This window comes from Lutra lutra, chromosome 3, assembly GCF_902655055.1.
Source record: "Lutra lutra chromosome 3, mLutLut1.2, whole genome shotgun sequence".
Taxonomy (NCBI): domain Eukaryota; kingdom Metazoa; phylum Chordata; class Mammalia; order Carnivora; family Mustelidae; genus Lutra; species Lutra lutra.
The window spans coordinates 140,307,628-140,330,146 of NC_062280.1; the positions used below are offsets into that span (position 1 = coordinate 140,307,628).

The 22,519-nt window shown below is 36.3% G+C and overlaps 1 protein-coding gene across 1 annotated transcript in view; it reads left to right on the forward strand.

Moving 5' to 3' along the window:
- The window catches only part of KPNA3 (karyopherin subunit alpha 3), a 104,601-nt gene that overhangs the window by 53,758 nt on the left and 28,324 nt on the right, over positions 1–22,519 (forward strand). Inside the window, exons 3-7 of the mRNA XM_047723352.1 lie at positions 17,213–17,302; positions 17,494–17,523; positions 17,613–17,665; positions 17,792–17,887; positions 21,574–21,659. Of these exons, the coding sequence (XP_047579308.1) occupies positions 17,213–17,302; positions 17,494–17,523; positions 17,613–17,665; positions 17,792–17,887; positions 21,574–21,659 (355 nt within the window). The remainder of the gene's footprint in view (positions 1–17,212; positions 17,303–17,493; positions 17,524–17,612; positions 17,666–17,791; positions 17,888–21,573; positions 21,660–22,519) is intronic.

Sequence of the window (22,519 nt, forward strand, 5' to 3'; positions counted from 1 at the left end):
TAACCGACTGAGCCACCCAGGTGTCCCTCTCTGTTTTGTTTCTTAAATTCCACATATGAGTGAGATCATATGATGATTGTCTTTCTCCGATTGACTTAATTCGCTTAGCATAATACCCTGTAATTCCATCCATGTTTCAAATGGCAAGATTTCTTTTTTTCTTTCTGATGGCTGAGTAATATCTGGGCCTTTTCCATAGTTTCACTATTGTGGGCATTGCTGCTATAAACATTCGGGTGCATGTGCTACTTCAGATCACTACATTTGTATCTTTGGGGTAAATATCCAGGAGTGCAGTTCCTGGGTTGTAGGGTAGCTCTATTTTCAACTTTTTGAGGAACCTCCATACTGTTTTCCAGGATGGCTATAACAGCTTGCATTCCCACCAACAGTGTAAGAGGGTTCCCCTTTCTCCACATCCTTGCCAACATCTTTCGTTTCTTTCTTGTTAATTTTAGTCATTCTGACTGGTGTGAGGGTCTACGGCCGTACCACCCTGAGCGTGCCCGATCTCGTCTGACTGGTGTGAGGTGGTATCTCACTGTGGTTTTGATTTGTATTTCCCTGATGCCAAGTGATGTGGAACGTTTTTTCATGTGTCTGTTGGTCATTTGTATGTCTTCTTTGGAGAAATGTTTGCTCATGTCTTCAGCCCATTTCTTGATTGGATTACTTGTTATTTGAGTGTTGAGTTTGATAAATTCTTTATAGATTTTGGATACTAGCCCTTTATCGATAGGTGATTTGCAAATATCTTCTCCCATTCTGTCAGTTGTCTTTTGGTTTTGTTGGCTATCTCCTTTGCTGTGCAAAGGCATTTTATCTTGAAAAGTCCCAGTAGTTAATTTTTGCCTTTTTTCCCTTGCCTTTGGAGACCTGTCTAGCAAGAAGTTGCTATGGCCAAGGTCATAGAGGTTGCTACCTCTGTTGACCTCTAGGATTTTGATGGATTCCTGTCTCACATTTAGGTCTTTCATCCATTTTGAGATTATCTTTGTGTATGGTGTGAGGAAGTGGTTCAGTTTCATTCTTCCGCATGTGGCTGTCCAATTTTCCCAGCACCATTTATTGAAGAGACTGTCCTTTTTCCATTGGATATTCTTTACTGCTTTGTCGAAGTTTAGTTGACCATAGGGATGAATGTCCATTTTGGGGTTCTCTATTCTGTTCCATTGATCTATATGTCTGTTTTGTGCCAGTACCATACTGTTTTGGTGATTACAGCTTTGTAATGGAGGTTGAAGTCCAGAATTATGACACCACAGTTTTGGTTTTTTTTTTTCAATATTCCTTTGACTATTTGGGGTCTTTTCTGGTTCCATACAAATTTTACGATTATTTGTTCCAGCTCTGTGAAAAAAGTTGATGGTATTTTGATAGGGATAGCTTGAATGTGTAGATTGCTCTAGGTAGCTTAGACATTTTAACAATATTTATTCTTCTCATCTGTGGGCATAGAGTGTTTTTCCATTTTATTTTATCTTTCTCAATTTCTTTCATGAGTGTTCTATAGTTTTCTAAGTACGGATCCTTTTTTCTGGGGTCATTTTTGCCATTTTAGTATTTTTTTTCCTCTCATCATTTATTCTTCTCTGAGGGACAGAATGACAAGATGGAAAAATTCACATCAAAAAAGAGAAGAAGAGGCAGTACTGACTCCCAGAAACCTAATCAGTATGGACATAAGTAAGATGTCAGAACTAGAGTTCAGAATAACAATTACAAAGATACTAGCTGGGCTTGAAAAAAACATGGAAAACACTAGAGAATCCCTTTCTGGAGAATAAAAATTAAATCTAAACAAGTTGAAATCAGAAAGACTGTTAATGCAATGCAACCAAAATGGAAGCCTAACTGCTAGGATAAATGAAGCAGAAGAGAGAATTATTGATATAGAAGACAAAATGATAGAGAATAAAGAAGCTGAGAAAAAGATAAACAGTTACTGAATCACGGGGTGGGGGGTGGGAATTTGAGAGATAAGTTATACCATCAAGGGGAACAATATTAGGATAATTGGGATCCCAGAAGAAGAGGAAAGAGAGAGGGGGCAGAAGGTATATTGGAGCAAATTATAGTGAAGAACTTCCCTAATCTGGGGAAGGAAACAAGCATCCGAGTCCAGAAGCCACAGAGAACCCCCCTCAAAATCAATAAAAATAGGTCAACACCCTGACATATAATAGTGAAACTTGCAAATTTCAGAAACAAGGAGAAAATCCCGAAAGTAGCTCAGACAAGAGATCTGTAGCCTACAAGGATAGAAACATTAGGTTGGCAGCAGACCTATCCACAGAGACCTGGCAGGCAGAAAGACGTGGCATTATATATTCAGGGTGCTAAATGAAAAAAATACGTGGCCAAGTATACATTATCCATCTAGTGTGTCTTTCAAAATAGAAGGAGTGATAAAAATCTCCCAGGACAAACAAACTAAAAGAATTTGTGATCACCAAACCAGTCCTACAGGAAATATTAAAGGGGGGTCCTTTAAACAAAGAAAGAGCCCAAAAGTAACATAGACCAGACCGGAACAGAGACAATCTACAGAAACAGTCACTTTACAGGTAATACAATGGCACTAAATTCTTATCTTTCAGTAGTTACTCTGTAAATGGGCTAAATGGCCCACTCAAAAGACATGGGATTTAGATTGGATGAAAAAGCAAGACCCATCGATATGCTATCTATAAGAGACTCATTTTAGACACAAATCCAGATATAAAGTGAGGGGATGGAAAAACATTTATCATGCTAATAGATAGCAAAGGAAAACTGGCAGTGGCAATCTTTATATACGACAGGTTAGATTTTAAACCAGACTATAATACGAGATGAAGAAGGATACTGTATCATAAAGGGTCTATCCAACAAGAAGAACTAACAATCATAAATATTTATGTCTCTAACATAGGAACAGCCAATTATGTAAGCCAGTTAATAATAAAAATCAAAGAAACACATTGACAATAATACAGTAATAGTAGGGGAGTTTAGCATCCCACTCACAGCGATGGACAGATCATCTAAGCAGAAGATCAACAAGGAAATAAGGGCTTTGAATGTCACACTGGACCAGATGGACTTCACAGATATTCAGAGTATTCCATCCCAAAGCAACAGAATACACATTCTTTTCAGTGCACATGGAACGTTCTGGAGAATAGATCACATACTGGGTCACAAATCAGGTCTCAGCTGGTATCAAAAGATTGAGATCATTCTGTACATATTTTAGGACCATGATGCTTTGAAACTGTAATTCAGTCACAAGAGGAAATTCGGAAAGAACTCAAATATGTGGATACATGGAGTCTAAAGAGCATCCTACTAAGGAATGAATGGGTCAACCAGGAAATTACAGAACAATTTAAAAAATTCATGAAAACACAACTGTTCAAAACCTATGGGTTACAGAAAAATAAAGTCCTAAGAGGGAAGTATATAACAGTATAAGCCTTTCTTGAGAAACAAGAAAGTTCTCAAATACGCAGTCTCACCTTACAACTAAAGGAGCTGGAGAAGGAACAGCAAATAAAGCCTGAACCCAGCAGAAGAGAACTAATAAAGATTAGAGCAGAAATCGGGGCGCCTCGGTGGCTCAGTGGGTTAAAGCCTCTGCCTTCGGTCCAGGTCATGATCCCAGGGTTCTGGGATCGGGTCCTGCATCGGGCTGTCTGCTCCGCAGGGAGCCTGCTTCATCTTCTCTCTCTCTCTCTCTGCCTGCCTCTCTGCCTACTTGTGATCTCTGTCTGTCAAATAAATAAATAAATAATCTTTAAAAAAAAAAAAAAAGATTAGAGCAGAAATCAATTAAACAGAAACCAAAAAAAAAAAAAAAAAAAAACCAAAACAGTAGAACAGATTAACGAGTGTAGGAGCTGATTCTTTGAAAGAATTAGTAACATCAATAAACCCCTGGCCAGATTTACCAAAAAGAAAAGAGAAAGGACCCAAATAAATAAAATGATGGATAAAAGAGGAGAGATCACAACCAACACTGAAGAAATAGTTACAGGAAAATATTATGAGCAAAGCCACTAAATTAGGCAATCTGCAAGAAATGGAAGCATTCCTGGAGATGTATAAACTACCAAAACTGAAACAGGAGGAAATAAAAAACCTGAACAGACCCATAACAAGCAAGGAAATTGAAGCACTAATCAAAAATATCCCAGCAAGTAAGAGCCCAGGGCCAAATGGCTTCCCAGGGGAATTCTACCGAACCTTTAAAAAAGAACTCTAATACCTACTCTTCTGAAGCTGTTTTTAAAACATGGGAAGGGGAGGAAAACTTCTAAACTCTTTTTATGAGGCCAGCATTACCTTGATCCCAAAACCAAACAAAGACCCCACCAAAAAGGATTATAGACCAATATCCCTGATGAACATGGATACAAAAATTCTCACCAGGATACTAGTGCGGCTTAACCTCATGATCTGAGCCCAAATCAAGAGTCAGACACTTAACTATCTGATCTACCCATGTGCCCCCAGACAAGGTTATTTTTAAATGTTTATGGAAAGGCACAGGCTCTAGAAAACCTAAAACAGTCCTGACAGAGAATAAAAACAGGAGCAATTGCTCCAGCCAATATTAAGCTTATGGGATAGCTACAGCAATGAATACTACATGATATTGGCTAAAGGATAGACACATTTCTCAATGTAACAGAAGATAGAACCCAGAAATAAACCCACACAGATACACCCAAGTTTCTTTTGGCAAAACTAATTCAGTGGCAGAAGAATAACTTCTTTAGCAAATGATATTAGAGCAATTGGAAATTCATAGGCAAAATTAATAACCTCAACCTCATTCTCACACCTGTACAAATACATAAAATGGATCCTAGACTTAAATGTAAAAGATAAAACTGTAAAACGTTTAGGAAAAAAATGGAGGAAAATTTTCAGGATCAGAGCCAGGCAAATGGTTCATACAGTTGACCACAAAAGCATAATCCATAAAAAGAAAGTTGGACCTTAATAAATAAAATTTATTCTGTGAAAGCTCATATGAAAGGATGAAAATACAAGCTGGAGATAAAGAAGAAAACCACACATCCAATATAGGGCTAGTATCTATAATGAACTCTTAAAGGTTAACAGTAAAAACAAAAAAAACCCTAATTTTAAAAATGGGCAAGGATGAGAAGAGATGTTTCATTGAATGAAGTATACAGATAGCACTTATTGTGATTATGATTATTAATACATTATTAGCCATCAGAGAAATGTGGATTAAAACCAACTACGCATCTATTAGAGTGGCTGAAATAAAAAATAGTAACATGAAATGCTAGTAAGGATGTAGAGAAATTGGATCACTCATATGTTGCTGATGGGAATGTGGAATGGTACTGTCACTCTGGAAAACATGTTGCTAATAAACATTCTACCAATTAAACTCCTACTCATTTATCTCAGAGATATGAGAACTGGTGTTCATACAAAATCTGTACTTGAATGTTCGTAACAACTTTATTTTGGAATAGCTAAAACCTAGAAACAGTCCAGATGGTTAAACTTTAGTAGGTCTTTGCCATGAAATACCACTCAGCAATTAAAAGGAACCAACTATATATTTTTAAAAAGATTTTATTTATTTATTTGACAGACAGAGATCACAAGTAGGCAGAGAGGCAGAGAGAGAGAGAGAGAGAGAGAGGAGGAAGCAGGCTCCCTGCTGAGCAGAGAGCCCGATGTGGGGCTCAATCCCAGGACCCTGAGATCATGACAGGAACCGAAGGCAGAGGCTTAACCCACTGAGCTACCCAGGCGCCCCTAAAAAGGAACCAACTATTGATAGAAGCAACAACTTAATGTGAATTTCTTGGGAATTATGCTGGGCAAAAGAAAGCCCATCACAAAAAGATTATATACGATTATTCCATTTATGTAACATTTTTGTATGATTGCATTTATGTAACATTTTTGAAATGATAAAATTTTAGAAATGAAGACTGGGGGTGCCTGGGTGGCTCAGTGGGTTAAAGCCTCTGCCTTTGGCTTGGGTCACGATCCCGGGGTCCTGGGATTGAGCCCCGCATCGGGCTCTCTGCTCGGCAGGGAGCCTGCTTCTTCCTCTCTCTCTGCCTGCCTCTCTGCCTACTTGCGATCTCTGTCTATCAAATAAATAAATAAAAATATTTTTTTAAAAAATTTTAAAAAGAAAAAGAAATGATGGACTGATTAGTGGTTGCAAGGGTTAGATTCAGGGACAGGGAGGGGACAACAGGGAGGTTGTTTGCTTAAAAAGGGGCAACAGAAGGGCATCTTCGGTTTTTGGAATTGTTTTGTATTTTGAGTATAATGGTGGATGCATGAACCTGTGCATGTGATAAAATTGTATAGAATTAATAGACATAAACTTTCATACAGTGAATGTAAATAAGACAGGAAATCTGAATAAGATCAGTGGGTTATATCATTGTCAGTATCTTCATTGTAATATTATACTACGGTTTGGCAAAATGTTAATTAAGAGAATCTGGACTAGGGGTACCAGGGTGGCTCAGTTCATTAAGCATCAGCCTTCGGGTCAGGTCATGATCCCAGGGTCCTGGGATTGAACCCTGAATCAGGCTCCCTGCTTCTGCCCCTTCCCCTGGTTAAGCTCACGTGTACTTGCATGCTTGCTCTCTCTCTCTCTCTCTCTCTGTCTTAAATAAATAAAAAAAAAATCTTTTTTTTTAAGAGTGATTTATATATACAGTGGAATATTATTCAGCCATAAAGAAGATTGAAATCAGGCCCCGCATAGGGCTCTCTGCTCGGCGGGGAGCCTGCTTCCCTTCCTCTCTCTGCCTGCCTCTCTGCCTACTTGTGATCTCTGTCTGTCAAATAAATAAATAAAATCTTTAAAAAAAAGAAAAAAGAAAGATTGAGATCTGGGGCATCTGGGTGGCTCAGTAAGTTAAAGCCTCTGCTTTTGGCTCAGGTCATGATCCCAGGGTCCTGGAATCAAGTCCCATATTGGGTTCTCTGCTCAACAGGGAGCCTGCTTCCCCCTCTCTCTCTATCTGCCTACTTGTGATTTCTGTCAAATACATAAATAAAATCTTTTTTTTTTTTTTTAGATTTTATTTATTTATTTATTTGACAGAGATCCCAAGCAGGCAGAGAGGCAGGGAGGCAGGCAGAGAGAGAGGAGGAAGCAGGCTCCCTGCCGAGCAGAGAGCCCGATGCGGGGCTCGATCCCAGGACCCTGAGATCATGACCCGAGCCGAAGGCAGCGGCTTAACCCACTGAGCCACCCGGGTGCCCCCATAAATAAAATCTTAAAAAAAAAAAGGAAAGATTGAAATCTTCCCATTTGCAATGACATGGATGGAGGTAGGGAGTATTAGGCTAATAAACAAAATAAGGGAAAGACAAATACCATATGATTTCACTCATATATGCAATTTAAGTAATAAAACAAGTGTGCAAAGGGAAAAAAGAGAGAGAGAGATAATCAAGAAACAGACTCTTATTAATTATAGAGAACAAACTGATGGTTACCAAGAGGGGAGAATTTGGGGGTTTGGGTTAAATAGGTGATGGAGATTAAGGAGTACACCTATTGTGATGAGTGGGTGTTTTATGGAAGTATTGAATCACTTTATTGCACACCTGAAAGTAATATAATGCTGTATATTAAGTAGCTGGAATTAAAATAAAAAGTTAAGAAAAAACTAATTCAGGGTTTCATTAATTGAAGTTTTGATTGATCAAGGTTTTACTAATTGAAATTTTGATTGAGACAGTTATAAATGTGAATGCAGTTATAAGAAATAATGCAAAAATCCCTAGCCCAGGTTTTCTTTTTAAAAGATTTTATTTATTTATTTTGAGAGCGAGAAAGCAAGAGAGTATATGAGTGGGGAAAGGGACAGAGGGAGAGAAAGAATCCCAAGCAAACTCCACACTGAATGTGGAGCCTGACATGGGGCTCGATTTTACGACCCTGATACCATGACCCAACTTGAAATCAAGGGTCAGACACTTAACTCTACTGAGCCACATCTTCTTTATCTATCAGTTCATGGACACTTGGACTGCTTCCATATCTTGGCTATTGTAAATAATGGTGCAGGTAATCCCTTTGAATTAGTGTTTTTGTATTCTTCGAGTAAATACCCAGTAGTATGATTGCTAGATCATAGGGTAGCTCTATTTTTAACTTTTTTTTTTTTTAAGATTATTTATTTATTTATTTGACAGAGAGAGAGAGAGATCGCAAGTAGGCAGAGAGAGAGAGGAGGAACCAGGCTCCCTGCCAAGCAGAGAGCCTGATGTGGGACTCTATCCCAGGATCCTGAGATCATGACCTAAGCCGAAGGCAGAGGCTTAACCCACTGAGCCACCCAGGCGCCCTACTTTTAACTTTTTGAGGAACCTCCATACTGTTTTCCAGAATGGGTGCATTAGTTTGCATTCCCACCAGCAGAATAAGAGGGTTCCTTTTTTTTCTTTTCTTTCACATCCTCGCCAACACTTGTTTCTTGTGTTTTTGATTTTAGCCATTCTGACGGGTGTGAGGCGATATGTCATTGTAGTTTTGATTTGCATTTCCCTGGTGATCAGTGATGATAGGCATCTTTTCATGTGTCTGTTGGCCATCTGTATGTCTTCTTTTAGAGGAATGTCTGTTCATGTTTTCTGCCGTTTTTTAGTTAGATTATTTTCTTCAGATACCCTTTATCAGATATGCCATATGCAAATATCTTCTCCCATTCCATAGATTGCCTTTTAGTCTTGATGATCATTTTCTTCACTGTGCAAAAGCTTTTTATTTTGATGTAGTACTAATAGTTTATTTATTTTTGCTTTTGTTTCCCTTGCCTCAGGAAACGTGTCTAGGAAGAGGTTGCTATAGCCAATGTTCAGAGCTTACTGCCTGTGCTCTCTTCTAGGATTTTTATGGTTTCAGGTCTCACATTTAAATCTCTAACCCATTTTGAATTTATTTTTATGTATGGTGATAGTGAAGAAAGTGATCCAATTTCTTTTGCATGTTGCTTTCCAGTTTTCCAAAGGGCCATTTGTTGAAGAAACTGTCTTTTTCCCACTGGATATTCTTTTCTGCTTTGTCAAAGATTAATTGACCATTTAGTTGTGAGTTTACTTCTGGGTTTTCTATTCTGTTCCATTGATCTGTGTGTCTATTTCTGTGCCCATACCATAGTGTTTGAATTACTACAGCTTTATAATATAGCTTGAAGTCTAGAATATTGATGCCTCCAGCTTTGCTTTGCTTTTTCAAGATTATTTTGACTACTTGGAGTCTTTTGTGGTTCTATACAAGTTTTAGAATTGTTTGTTCTAGTTGTGTGAAAAATGCTATTGATATTTTAAAAGGGATTGCATTAAATGTGTAGATTGCTTTGGGTAGTATAGACATTTCCACAGCATTTGTTCTAATCCTTGAGCATGGAATGTGTTTCCATTTCTTTGTGTCATTTTCAGTTTCTTTCATCAGTGTTTTATAGTTTTCAGAGTACAGTTCTTTACCTCTTTAATTAGATTTATTCCTGGGTATCTTATTATTTGGGGTGTAGTTGTAAATGATATTGTTTTCTTAGTTTGTCTTTCTGCTGCTTCATTATTGGTATGTAGAGATGTAACAAATTTCTGTATACTGATTTTGTATTCTGTAACTTTACTGAGTTTATCAGTTCTAGCAGTTTTTTGGTAGAGTCGGGTTTTCTGTGTAGGGTATCATGTCATCTGTAAAGAGTGAAAGTTTTAATTCCTTACCAATTTGGATGCCCTTTTTAAAGAGAGGGAGTGGGGGAAGACTAAGGGAAGAGGGAGAGAATATTAAACAGACTCCACACCTGGAGCTGGGTTTAATCTCACAACCCTGAGATCATGATCTGAGCCAAAATCAAGAATCAGATGCTTAATTGTACTGAGCCACCCTGGTGCACTACCTTTTATTTCTTTTTGTTGTCTGATTGCTGAGGCTGGGACTTGCAGTACTATGTTGAATATAAGTGGTAAGAGTGGACATCCCTGGGGCGCCTGGGTGGCTCAGTGGGTTAAGCCGCTGCCTTCGGCTCAGGTCATGATCCCAGGTCCTGGGTTCGAGCCCCACATCGGGCTTTCTGCTCAGCAGGGAGGCTGCTTCCTCCTCTCTCTCTCTGCCTGCCTCTCTGTTTACTTGTGATTTCTCTCTGTCAAATAAATAAAATCTTTAAAAAAAAAAAAAAAAAGAGTGGACATCCCTGTCTTGTTCCTTACCTTGGGGAAGAACCTCCCATTTTTTTTCCTATTAAGGATGATGTTAGCTGTGTGTTTTTCACATATGGACTTTATTATGTTGAGGTATCTTCCCTCTAAACCTACTTTGTTCAGGGTTTTTAATCACAAATGGATGTTGTATTTTGTCAAATGCTTTTTCTGTGTCTATTGAAATGATCATGTATAAAACCTTAAATTAGTAAAGAAGAATCCAAAAGAAAGCAGCTATTTAATAAGATTAGTTAAATGATTCCTCAGGAAAAATAATTTCTGTTATGTAGTCATATTTTTACATGACTGGTGAATCAGTAGTGTTTTGGTTTAAAAAAAATTTTTTTTAAAGATTTTATTTATTTATTTGACACAGAGAGAGAGAGATCACAAGTAGGCAGAGAGGCAGTCAGAGAGAGGTGGGGAAGCAGGCTCCCTGCTGAGCAGAAAGCCCGATGTGGGGCTCGATCCCAGGACCCTGAGATCATGACCTGAGCTGAAGGCAGAGGCTTAACCCACTGAGCCACCCAGGCACCCCAGGTTTTAAAAAAAATTTTAATCAAGGTATAATATATTGAGGAGAGTGGCCAAAATGTAAATATAACATATACAACTTGTGGCTGAATATCCATGTATCTACACAGCAGTAATATCATTTCATAAATGTTAATATTGAGGGAAAGGTCTTATCTTTTGATAAGACCTTTTTGATATCTTTATTTTTTTCTACTTTCTAAATTTTATTTTATTTATTTATTTGAGAAAGAGAGCTGAGTAGAGGAAAGGGACCCAGAGAGAGGGAGAGGGAGAAGCAGACTCCCTGCTGAGCAAGGAGCTTGACTTAAAGCCAGGCTTGATCCTAGGACCTGAGATCATAACCTGAGCCGAAGGCAGATGCTTAAGTCAGGTGCCCTTTTTTCTACTTATTTAGAAGCATTTACATGCAACCAGAGTTGGGCTACTTAAAAAAAAAAAAACTAAGTTGTAGAATATATTTAAGAAACAGCTCTGTAGCCACAACAAGGGTTTAAATCTTAACCGATATCTTTTTTTTTTAAGATTTTATTTATTTATTTATTTGACAGAGAGAGAGAGAGAGAGATCACAAGTAGGCAGGGAGGCAGGCTCCCCGCTGAGCAGAGAGCCCAATATGGGGCTCGATCCCAGGACCCTGAGATCATGACCTGAGCCGAAGGCAGAGACTTAACCCACTGAGTCACCCAGGTGCCCCTTAATTGATATTTTCTAGATATACAAGTTAATTTAGGCTGGTTCTCTGTATCCCCATACTCATCTGTGAAATAAGAGATTTTAATTTTACAGGAACTAAAACTAGATAAGACTTAACACAATGAGTATATTGCTTGATAAAAACAAATTTAAGGGGCGCCTGGGTGGCTCAGTGGGTTAGGCCGCTGCCTTCGGCTCAGGTCATGATCTCAGGGTCCTGGGATCGAGTCCCACGTCGGGCTCTCTGCTCAGCAAGAAGCCTGCTTCCCTCTCTCTCTCTCTCTCTACCTTCCTCTCCGTCTACTTGTGATCTCTCTCTGTCAAATAAATAAATAAAATCTTTAAAAAAAAAAAAACTAATTTAATTATGTCACATTCAAAATGGGGCTGATAATATCTATTTTTTTATAACATGTTTAAGAAGTAATTGCTGACTTATTCCACAAATTTAGGTATAGAATATTCAGCCACTTTTTCAAGGTAAAGAGAAATTTGGGAATGAAAAAGAACTTTATATAGAGGTCAATATACAGAATTTGTTAACTCAAAAAATATTAGGTTGAGTCTTAGAAATTACCCATAGTTAACCTTCTTAACCTACAAGGTGTTAATTCTGTGTGGGTCAACTCTAATAGAAAACAGAAAGTCAAAAGAGATTAAATACATAGTTGGGTAATAGATTAATAACAGATTTTTAAAGGAACTTTTGAAATGGATCTAATCTGTGTGTGTGTGTGTGTGTGTGTGTGTGTGTGTGTGTGTAGATAAAGTAGATGTTGAAACTAGGTTAGTTTCCATATCTTCTGTGCTCTCCTCCCACTTGACAAAAGAAAGAGATACCTTTTATAGATGCTGAATTTTTTGAAGTACAGTGTCCAGGAGAGTAAAAAGCTCTAGGTTGTTAAGTAAAGGGACAGTTTAAGTTACTGATTTTGATGAAGCTTCCGTTAATGATTAATTAGATCACCAGAAACCTGCCCAGGGATTATCTTTCCTTAGCTCATACATAGTTTTTGTTTTGTGAAGAATAAAGTTTGATGGGACGTCTGGGTGGCTCAGTGAGTTATGATCAGGTCATGATCTCAGGATCCTGGGATTGAGTCCTACGTTGGGCTCTTTGCTCAGCGGGGAGACTGCTTCTTCCTCTGCCCACTCCACCCCACCCAGCTTGTGCTCGCTCATGGGCTCTCTCTCTCTGACAAATAAATAAAATCTTAAAAAAAAAAAAAAAAAAGAATAAAGTATGATTTTCTGCCCTAAGATATTTTTGGCTTATTTTAGGATGCTATCAATTGAAATTTGGGAGTTATCACTTAATTTTTGATAAAAGAAACATTTTACTGTGAACCTACAATAACTTTAAACTTGTATATGCTTAATAACATATGTCCAAATATATATAAAGCAAAAATTGACAAAGTTAGAAGGCAGAATTTCTCAAAGACATAATCATTGTGGGAAATTTTCTTGTCGTTAATAAACACACCAATTAATAGGGGAAAGAAAAGTTAAATAACTTAATTTGCAAGTGTTGTTTAAAAACACATATAAAACCCAATGAAAAATAGTTTTGTGATAGCATAAAGCTATAATTTCCAAACTGTGTGCTGAGGTACCATGGGGCTCCGTGATGAAATCAGAGAGACATTTGGGATATGCTACATTTTTAAGAGACACATAGCAACATTTGACATCTTTCAGATACCACAGAACTATTAGGTATTGAGGTAGTTCACAATTTAAATATTAGATCTCACTGCATTCCTTTTAATCACATATTTTATTTAAGAGTGAAGTGAGATATATTTTTTCTTTCAATTTATATACCCACAGCCCCCCATCCTTCACAGCCCCATGACCCCCTGCCAATGACTATTAAGTTGTTTGGACCTGACTACTTGAATAAGAAAACTTAGGTATTTCTTTTGGCCTATACTGTGGACTGAGAAGGTTCAGGAAATTCTGGTGTAAAGCAAATACCAGTTAATTTCACAGTGTTGTAGAGACTATTTCTGATCACCATACAATTAAATTAGAAGTCCAGGAATAAGATAGTTACAAAAATCTCATAATTGTGGAAAAAGAAAGAAAGAAAGAAAGTACTTCTGAATACGTTGAGCACCACAGAAATCCTAGTGGCCATTAGGATTACCTAGAAAGGAACAATAGGAAAAATATTACATGTCAGAACCTGTGGAATACAGTTAAAAATGTACTTCAGAAGAGAAATTTACAGCAAGTAGAGATACAGAACAAAGAATAATAGTATTTAAAAGGCATATTAATGCATCTATAGCATAAGTTTTAAAAGATTAGTACATCACTTAGTTTTTGCTACATAATAAACCGCTCCAAAACCAAGTAGCTTAAAACAGTTGACATTTTAGTCAGCTAGTAATTTTGTGGGTAGGCAGAGTGGTTCTACTGGTCTGGGTCAATTCAGCTGATCTCTGCTGGGCTCCTTCATTCATCTCTGGTCAGTTGGTGGGTTAGCTGGTGACTAGGTGATCAAGGATGGTCTCATACAAGTTTCTGGCTTTTGGATGAAACCTTGGTTGTCTTCTATGTAGCCTCATCCTCCAGCTGGCTAGCACAGTGTTGTTCACGTTGGTGGTTTTAGAATTTTAAGAGCAGCAAGAGAGGACATTCTTAGATGTGTAAGCACTTTTCAAGTCCATTTGATTAATGTCCCGTTGCCAAACCCAGCCACACAGCCACACCTAGAATTAGTATAGGACCAAACTGTCCAGAGGCCATTTTTGCAAACAATCTACCACAGTTTGAATATAAACAATTTTTTGCCAGTAGATTTGAAAACTTAGCTGAAATGAACAGTTTTCTAGTGGAAAAAAAGATTTACCCATTTAACTCAAGAAGAAATGAAAAACATGAAGAGATCTTAAAGTAAATTATATCAGTAGCGAAACATTTAACGTCTTCCAACCTAAGATAGAAAAGGTAATCTTGCTGTTAGAACTCCAGCAAACATTCAAAGAACAGATAATTTCAGTCTTATTAACTGATTGTAGAGAAGGTAAGGAGGTAACAATATCCAACCCATTTTGGGAGGCTAGCAGAGCCATGATTTCAAGAATGAGACCTAGACAGCATGAGAAAAGGTGCTTGTAAGCCAGTTTCACTTATTAACATAGGTAAGAAAAAAAATTATAAATCAAATATTAGCAAATTAAGTCCAGTAGTGAATATCTTTTTAAAATTTGCAGGAAAGATTTATCCCAGGTCTTGTAAACGTTTAACTTTTACATTGCAAGGTTCTAAGTTTAACATTAAAAAGTCAGTTAATTTACCACATTTACAGATGAAAGAAGAAAATTACATGTCCATATCAATAGATGCAAAAGAAGTACAGTTTAATAAAATTAAGCACCTGTTTGTAGCTAGAAAGAAAAAGAAAAAGATCTTAACAAATTAGGAATAGAAATGTGATTCCTTACGAGGTGGGGGGCGGGAAAGACCACAAGCATCATATATTATGATAAAATGCTATTCCTGTATTGGGCATCTGTGTATTTAGGAGGTTTTAGTTATATTTATGCTATTATGTATTGTTATTGTGCCTGAAATATATGGTGGAGTTGGAGAAATGGAGAGAGTACAATTTCTAAAAGGCCTTTGGAAGTTTAATTATTCAGACTCAGAAGGTTAAAGGAAAATAGGGAATAAAATGAGATAAAACCTTAGTGAAACATTTAAATAAATTCCAAGAAATGTTAGGAAATAATAAATTTTAAGATTAACCCTTGTACGAATGACAAGTACAATGCATAGATTTTTTTTTTTAGGTCTTGAAATAATTTCAAACTTGCAGTTTGAAATTCAAATTTACATTAGTACAAAAACCACTGTGCACTCTTTACCCAGTACCCAGCTTCCTTGTTTGTTAGCTTTTTTCTGTATTTGCCTTATTCTTCTCCTTTCTCTCTGATTTAAACACACACGCACACGCACACACACACACTTAAAACCATTAAGTTGTTGGCATAATGCCCCATTATCCTTAATTTGTCAGTTCATATTTCATAAAAATATACACTTTCCTATGTAACCACAGTCCATTTGTCAAATTAACAGATAAATATCTACCATCTAATTCATGGACCTAACTCATATTTTGCTAGTTGTTCCTAATGTCCTTTATAAATCCAACATCCAATCTAGGGTTAGACATTGCGCTTGTCACGTTTCCTTAATCTCATTCAGTCCGACAGTTCTTCTGTCTTTATCTCTCAAGACTACATTTTTGAAGAGTACAGACTAGTTCTTATAGATTGGCAAATTCAGGTTTGTCTCACCTTCCTCAGGTGGTGGTTGTTATTATGGTAGGAATACCACAGACATTATACTGTTTTCTCAGTACATGAGACCAGAAGGCTCATAATGTGGATTTGTTTTTTACTTATGATAGTAACCTTTGTCAGTTCCTCAAGATGCTGTCTGCCAAGTTTTTCCACCATAAATTAATAAGTATTTTGTGGAGAGCTACTTGAGAATATAAAATATCAATGCATGGATTTTAATATTTGGAAGATACATTAATTTAAAATAATGTAGAACTGATTGAGTAGTTGCTATAAAGAAGTATGCTGTGATAAAACTGCAAGTTGATAGGTTATCTAATGATTAGCATATATATATATATATATATATATATATATATATATACACCTCAGTTTGTTTAAACATGTTTGCTTCTACATAGGACAAAAAATAGTATACAGATAAGCCAGTAAACTGCAGATACGCATATATTTCTAGTTTTAACTTTCTACTCGATCTGAATTTTAACATAAATATTAATACCTCTTCAGATAATTTCTGTTATCAAAAACTTCTATAAATACTGTATTGAAGACTAGATAGTATAAGCTCTGAAATTTTGAGTTGAAAAGGATTTTGAAAATCATTCAGTCTTTTTTTTTTTTTTTAAGATTCTTATTTATTTGAGACAGAGAGAAAGCAAGCAGGTGTGTGCATGAGCAGTGGGGAGGGGCAGAGGGAGAGGGAGAAGCAGGCTCCCTGCTGAGCAGGGAGCCCTAAGTGGGGTTCGCCTGGATTCCAGGACCCTGAGATCATGACCTGAGCTGAAGCAGGCACTTAACGAGCCAACTGAGCCAGCCAGGCACCCTAGAAATCATTCAGTCATTTATCTAATTTATTTTTACTTAATTCCATAGAAAAACTATAAACTTAAAAGAAGATTGATTTACCCAAAGTGATATGTGAAATGGCACATGTTGCTGCCATTACTAACAGTTGAAACCCCATAAAATGTAGAAATATATTTGCTAGTAGAGAATTTTTGTTTTTAAAAGCCAGATAGCAAGAGTTTATATCTGAGGTGATGGCAAGTAGGTGGCATTTATGCTGATGAATTCCCATTTCCCCCATTCCCAACAAGCATACAAACTTTAACATTTGAGCTTTGAACTCTTTCCCATCTAGCTAGCTGACTTCTTGCTTTAGTAATTAGGTGAAAGCTATCATACCATTTAATGTATTTGCTAGACTTTTATAGTAATAATGCATCTCCAAATTTGAATCTTTATTAAAAGACTGGGAAGCATGATGTTGGTCAGAACTACTGGTGTTTAATTGTGTGCGTGTGTGTGTGTGTGTGTGTGTGTGTGTGTGTGTGTGTGTGAAAGCTGTACTGTCACCAGTTAATTTTGTTACCTGATCTAGAAGGTAGCCTGTTACTGGTTTGTAGTATGCACATTTAATTCATGTTCTCCTTATCCAGAACAAAAGAGATGAACACTTACTGAAAAAAAGAAATGTTCCCCAAGAAGAAAGTTTAGAAGATTCAGATGTTGATGCTGATTTTAAAGCAGTAAGTTACTTTGGTGTTATAAAGTGTTTTTACAATAATTTTTATTATAAGCAGAAAACCTCATTTGTAATCTAAGACCAATTTTACAATGATAATTAATGTATATTAACTCATAACTGTAGTAAATAGACTTAATAAATATAATTTTATTTAAAAAATTCTTTCCTGAACTGTCTTTTTTTCCTTTTAAGCAAAATGTAACACTAGAAGCTATATTGCAGGTATGTTATTAATTTAATATAATTCTCACTTTGAAGTATTTTAAAATTGATATTTTTTAAATTTCTTAAATTTACATTTGCTGTTACAGAATGCCACAAGTGATAACCCAGTGGTCCAGTTAAGTGCTGTTCAGGCTGCAAGGTAAATACTAATTTGTCCAGGGAGTTATTGTAGGTGTCTTAGCTGGTAGTCTAGAAGTAATACGTTGTTTTTTCTGTTCATAGTTTGAAAATTATAGCAGTTAATTTCTTATATTTCTTTTTCTAGAAAGCTATTATCCAGTGACAGAAACCCACCAATTGATGACCTAATAAAATCTGGGATTTTACCAATTCTAGTCAAATGTCTAGAAAGGGATGATAAGTAAGTATGGATTTGAGTCTCTGTTCACTTATTTTTAGTTAACTGAAAATTTAGGATTATAATTTAACTAATGAGTTCAGTTAGGTTTTGCATTTATTATGTTTTTCATTTGTCATTTTTTTTACAATCATCTTAAAAGTTATGTTTATCTTTTTTTTTTTTCATTTTTTTTTAAATTTTATTCTTTTTTTTTTTTTTAAATAAATGTATAATGTGTTTTTATCCCCAGGGGTACAGGTATGTGAATCACCAGGTTTACACATTTCACAACACTCATCATAGCACGTACCCTCCCCAATGTCCATATCCCCTCATTTGTCATATATTTTTATGTAACTTTCTAATTGTATGATCATATTCAAAAGATCTGAAGTTTTGTTTTTTGTTTTTTTGTTTTTTTTTTAGTTTTTGAAGTATGTGTGTATTTTCTAGGAAAATTTTAGCTTTATGTTTATTGCCTATTCTAACTTACTTCAAATATTTATAGTCTTTATTTATTTTGTTTTTGTTTTGAATAATATTTTAAAACAACCCAAATAGTGTTTGAGTCACTCTTTGCTTATGAGTCTATATATAGATTAACCTCATGACTGAGTCAACATGAATGGTTTCCAAAACTGAGTGGCTTTTACCCTGGGAATATTCCAGCTGATCCACTGATCTTCTGCGAAGTCTTTAATAGAACTCCAACCATGATTATTTGTCTAAATAATATGCTTTTTATTTGTGGTAAATTAAAAATCAGATTATACTTTTCCAGAATAGAAAGGGAAAAACACTACTTTGTATCTTTTGAGGCATGGCCCCATTTCTGTTAATGTTTAAGAGATATTCCAGTTTGCTGTATCGTAATACTCATCAATTTGAATTAACGGAGAAGAACCAAAGTTTTAACTCCAAAGTATTTTATTTAATTTTTTTAAAAAGATGTCATTTATTTATTTTAAAGTGAGAAAGAGTAAGCAAGGGGAGTGGCAGGTAGAGGGAGAGGTTGCGGGGGGTGGGATGCAGACTCCCTGCTGATCAGGGAGCCCAACACAGGACCCTGGGATCATGACCCAGGCCAAAGGCAGAGGCTTAACTGACTGAGCCACCCAGGAGCCCCATGAACCCCAAAATATTTTAAAACAAATGCTGATTTTTGCTTTTTGAGATCGTTTAGACTAAAATTTGCTGTGTTTTGCTAAATGTTGTCGAAAGAGTTTTCAGTTGACTAGATAAAACAGTGAAATATAAATGTTGCCACAAAGGATTTTTATTATTTAAAAATAATTCCTTCTGCTTTCATTATGTGCTACAGCCATCCCTCCAAAAATGCTTAACACTTATTTTATGTAATCATGTGTATTTTCTGTAACAAGTATTTAAGTAAAAATACGTTTTATTTCAGCTGTTTAAAAAACAGTCTGTGGGGCGCCTGGGTGGCTCAGTGGGTTAAGCCTCTGCCTTCGTTCGGCTCAGGTCATGATCTCAGGGTCCTGGGATCGAGCCCCACGTCGGGTTTCTGCTCTGCAGGCAGCCTGCTTCCCTCTCTCTCTCTGCCTGCCTCTCTGCCTACTTGTGATCTCTGTCAAATAAATAAGTAAAACCTTTAAAAAAAAATAGGGGCGCCTGGGTGGCTCAGTGGGTTAAAGCCTCTGCCTTCGGCTCAGGTCATGATTCCAGGATCTGGGGATCGAGCCCCGCATCGGGCTCTCTGCTTGGCAGGGAGCCTGCTCCCTCCTCTCTCTCTCTGTGATCTTTGTCTGTCAAATAAATAATCTTTTTTAAATAAATAAATAAATAAACAGTCTATTTTACCTGTACTTTTAGGGACTCCCTTCTTCCCTTGATCTCCTTATCTTTTTTTTACTTTATATTCCAGCCTTTGGCATAGGCTCATATTTTGTGTGTGTGTGTATCTGTGTGTCTGTGTGTCTTTGAAATATAGGATATATATAAAAATTATGATTAAATATATACAGGCCTGTACAGCTACCACCCAAAGCAAAAACAAAATTGTTGGTTGTTTGGATTTGACTTTATGGAATTGTCATGGGAAATTGTGTTATCATATAAAAGCCCATAAACTTTGGAGCCAAATAGACGTTGGTTTAAATGGAGAGTTTGCTATGACCAAAACCCAAGTGGCTTTTGAGCCTCAGATACCTCATCAGTAAAAATTAGTTAGTTGTAAGGAATGGAAATAATATACCCAAAACACTACAGTATCAAACTTAGAGTAAATGCTCATTTATAGTTTACTTACTACACATTATTTTTCTATATCTTCTTTTTTTCTTTTTTTTGAATGGGATCTTAGAATACTCCCTGCTTTATAATTTTTATTTTTTATATCTCACTGTTTTCTTACTTAAGGCCCTAATTTCCAGTATTTTGCCAAGCTACCTGGACTAACTTAATAGATTAACCCAAAAACACTTTCTTCTTCCAGCCAAGAACAACATAAACTCATCATCTTTGATCTTATTGTCCTTTTGCTTCTTCTCTGCCTCTGATTCCCTGACTTCATCAAAATTCATCATGTAGTTCTTATCTGCTACTCCATTTTCTTACTTTTTTTTTTTTTAAACCTCAGTGCTTGTTCTGTCTGTGACATTTATTCTCTTTAAAATCTTTTTCCTTCTTGGATTTCTCTAACCTTGTTACTAACAACCTTACTTTCTTTGATATTTATAGAGCTTTCTTCTAAGTCCCTAACCTTCGGCTCTCAGTTTTTCCCCACTATACCCTCTCCCACCTTGGTATTCTGTTAAAAGGAACTTATATTCTTTCAGCCATCTATCCTAACTCGATGTATATAATTTACTTTCCATCAGCCTTTAACCTTTTTAATCCATTCTACATACCATGGACTCCAGCATTACTTTCTTTACTCTCCTTTTCAGTAGCCCTCTATATGAGTATGTCTATAGAATAAATTCCAAGTTATGAAGCTTAGGATTTTGAGTTCTACTCCCCTTCACCACCCCAGCACCCTGACCATATACCCATACTTGATAACCTACCCTTTCCAGTTTCATCCCCTATTAAATTTCTGCATGCTTTCTTAGCTTCCACTCTCTTGATCTATTCCTTGTCACCTGTACACATCATGGTCATCCCACCCATGATACTTTTATTTGTATTTCCAGCTATTAGTGGCATTCTTTTGTTATCTGTCTGAAAATCTAGTTGAGTTTTCACTTCCTGTGTGAGGTCTTTTATCATAATGCTAAATTGTAAAAATCTCATCTTTTCAGTAAAATTATGCAACCTTGTAATATCTCCAGTATGTAAAGCATATGATGTAGTGGATCAGATGCGGTCTCAGCTTTAAGACCAGTCTAGAGGCTATAACAGTATTCAAGTGAAATGGCGAGGGTCTCAACTAGTACAGTGATTTTAAGAGTGATGCTATAAATATAAGAAATATTTAGGGCGTAAAATCAACATGACTTTTTGATTAGATGTTTATGGGAAAGGAAGGAGTCAAGGAAAATAAGGACTGGCTAAACGTTGTGACTGCCAGTGGGTATTAAACAAGTAGGTTTATATTGTCTGACTTTGGAAGCCAGTGAGACAGTAGCCGATTGGATATAACAAGGTGAAATTCAAGGACAGGGTAAAGAATAACTGTATAGGTCTGTGGGTCCTAAATTTAACTGGTAGTTATGTGTCTCAAGAATTTTTATTGTGTTTTACAGTCCTTCATTACAGTTTGAAGCTGCTTGGGCGTTAACTAATATAGCATCAGGAACTTCTGCACAGACTCAAGCTGTTGTACAGTCTAGTAAGTAAAACAACATCCTTACTTGCTGGGAGTTTTTAAAAAATAAAGGCAAGAAAGTGGAGTTTTATTGTAAAGACTGAATTTTTTACAACATTTTAAACTAGTGAATTTTATGAGTTTCTTTTGATGGTTGATATCTTTCCCATAGCTATCATTAATCTATCACTAAATAATTTTAATTGTGGCTACTAAAAAGTGAACTAAGTTTTATCTTTTTGGGTAGAGACCATCTCCTAACAACAGGTTTTATATTTTCTGTTTCTAGTACCTCCAACATGTTGAGTAACTTATGCCTTCTAACTTGTAACATACATTTTTAAAATTTTGCCCACCTCAGGATGGGCTATGATTCGTGTATTGATCCAAACTGACAAAAAAAAAAAAAAAAAAAAAAACTTTGAAAAAATTAGATGTCACCAAGAACTCTTAACGTGTAGGTTAAGAAAAGTGGCTTTAGGTGTCCCTGGAGATGATTTTAATGATAAGTAGTATATGATACAGCAATAAATTACATTGAATCAGTTAGTGAAAATACCAGTCTCTTTCAGATATTTCAAAGGAGAACGTTCCCAGTTAGGTATTAGTTGTACCAGAAAGGTAGCAGGTTTTAGACAAGAACTTTTAATAAAGGCAAGGAGGTATAATTTAATTAACAATGTTTTATTTGCATTTTTAATTTTTTGGTTACTTTCTGTTTGTGATACTGGTAAATGATACTGGTCTTCTATTTATAGAGGTGATAAAATTAGTTAAATTACTAATGTGACGTCAGTTGAAGCTTATACATTGCTGGTGGGAATGGTGTGGCTTCTCTGGAGAAACAGTTTATCAAAAGACTAATCATAGAGTTACCATATGAC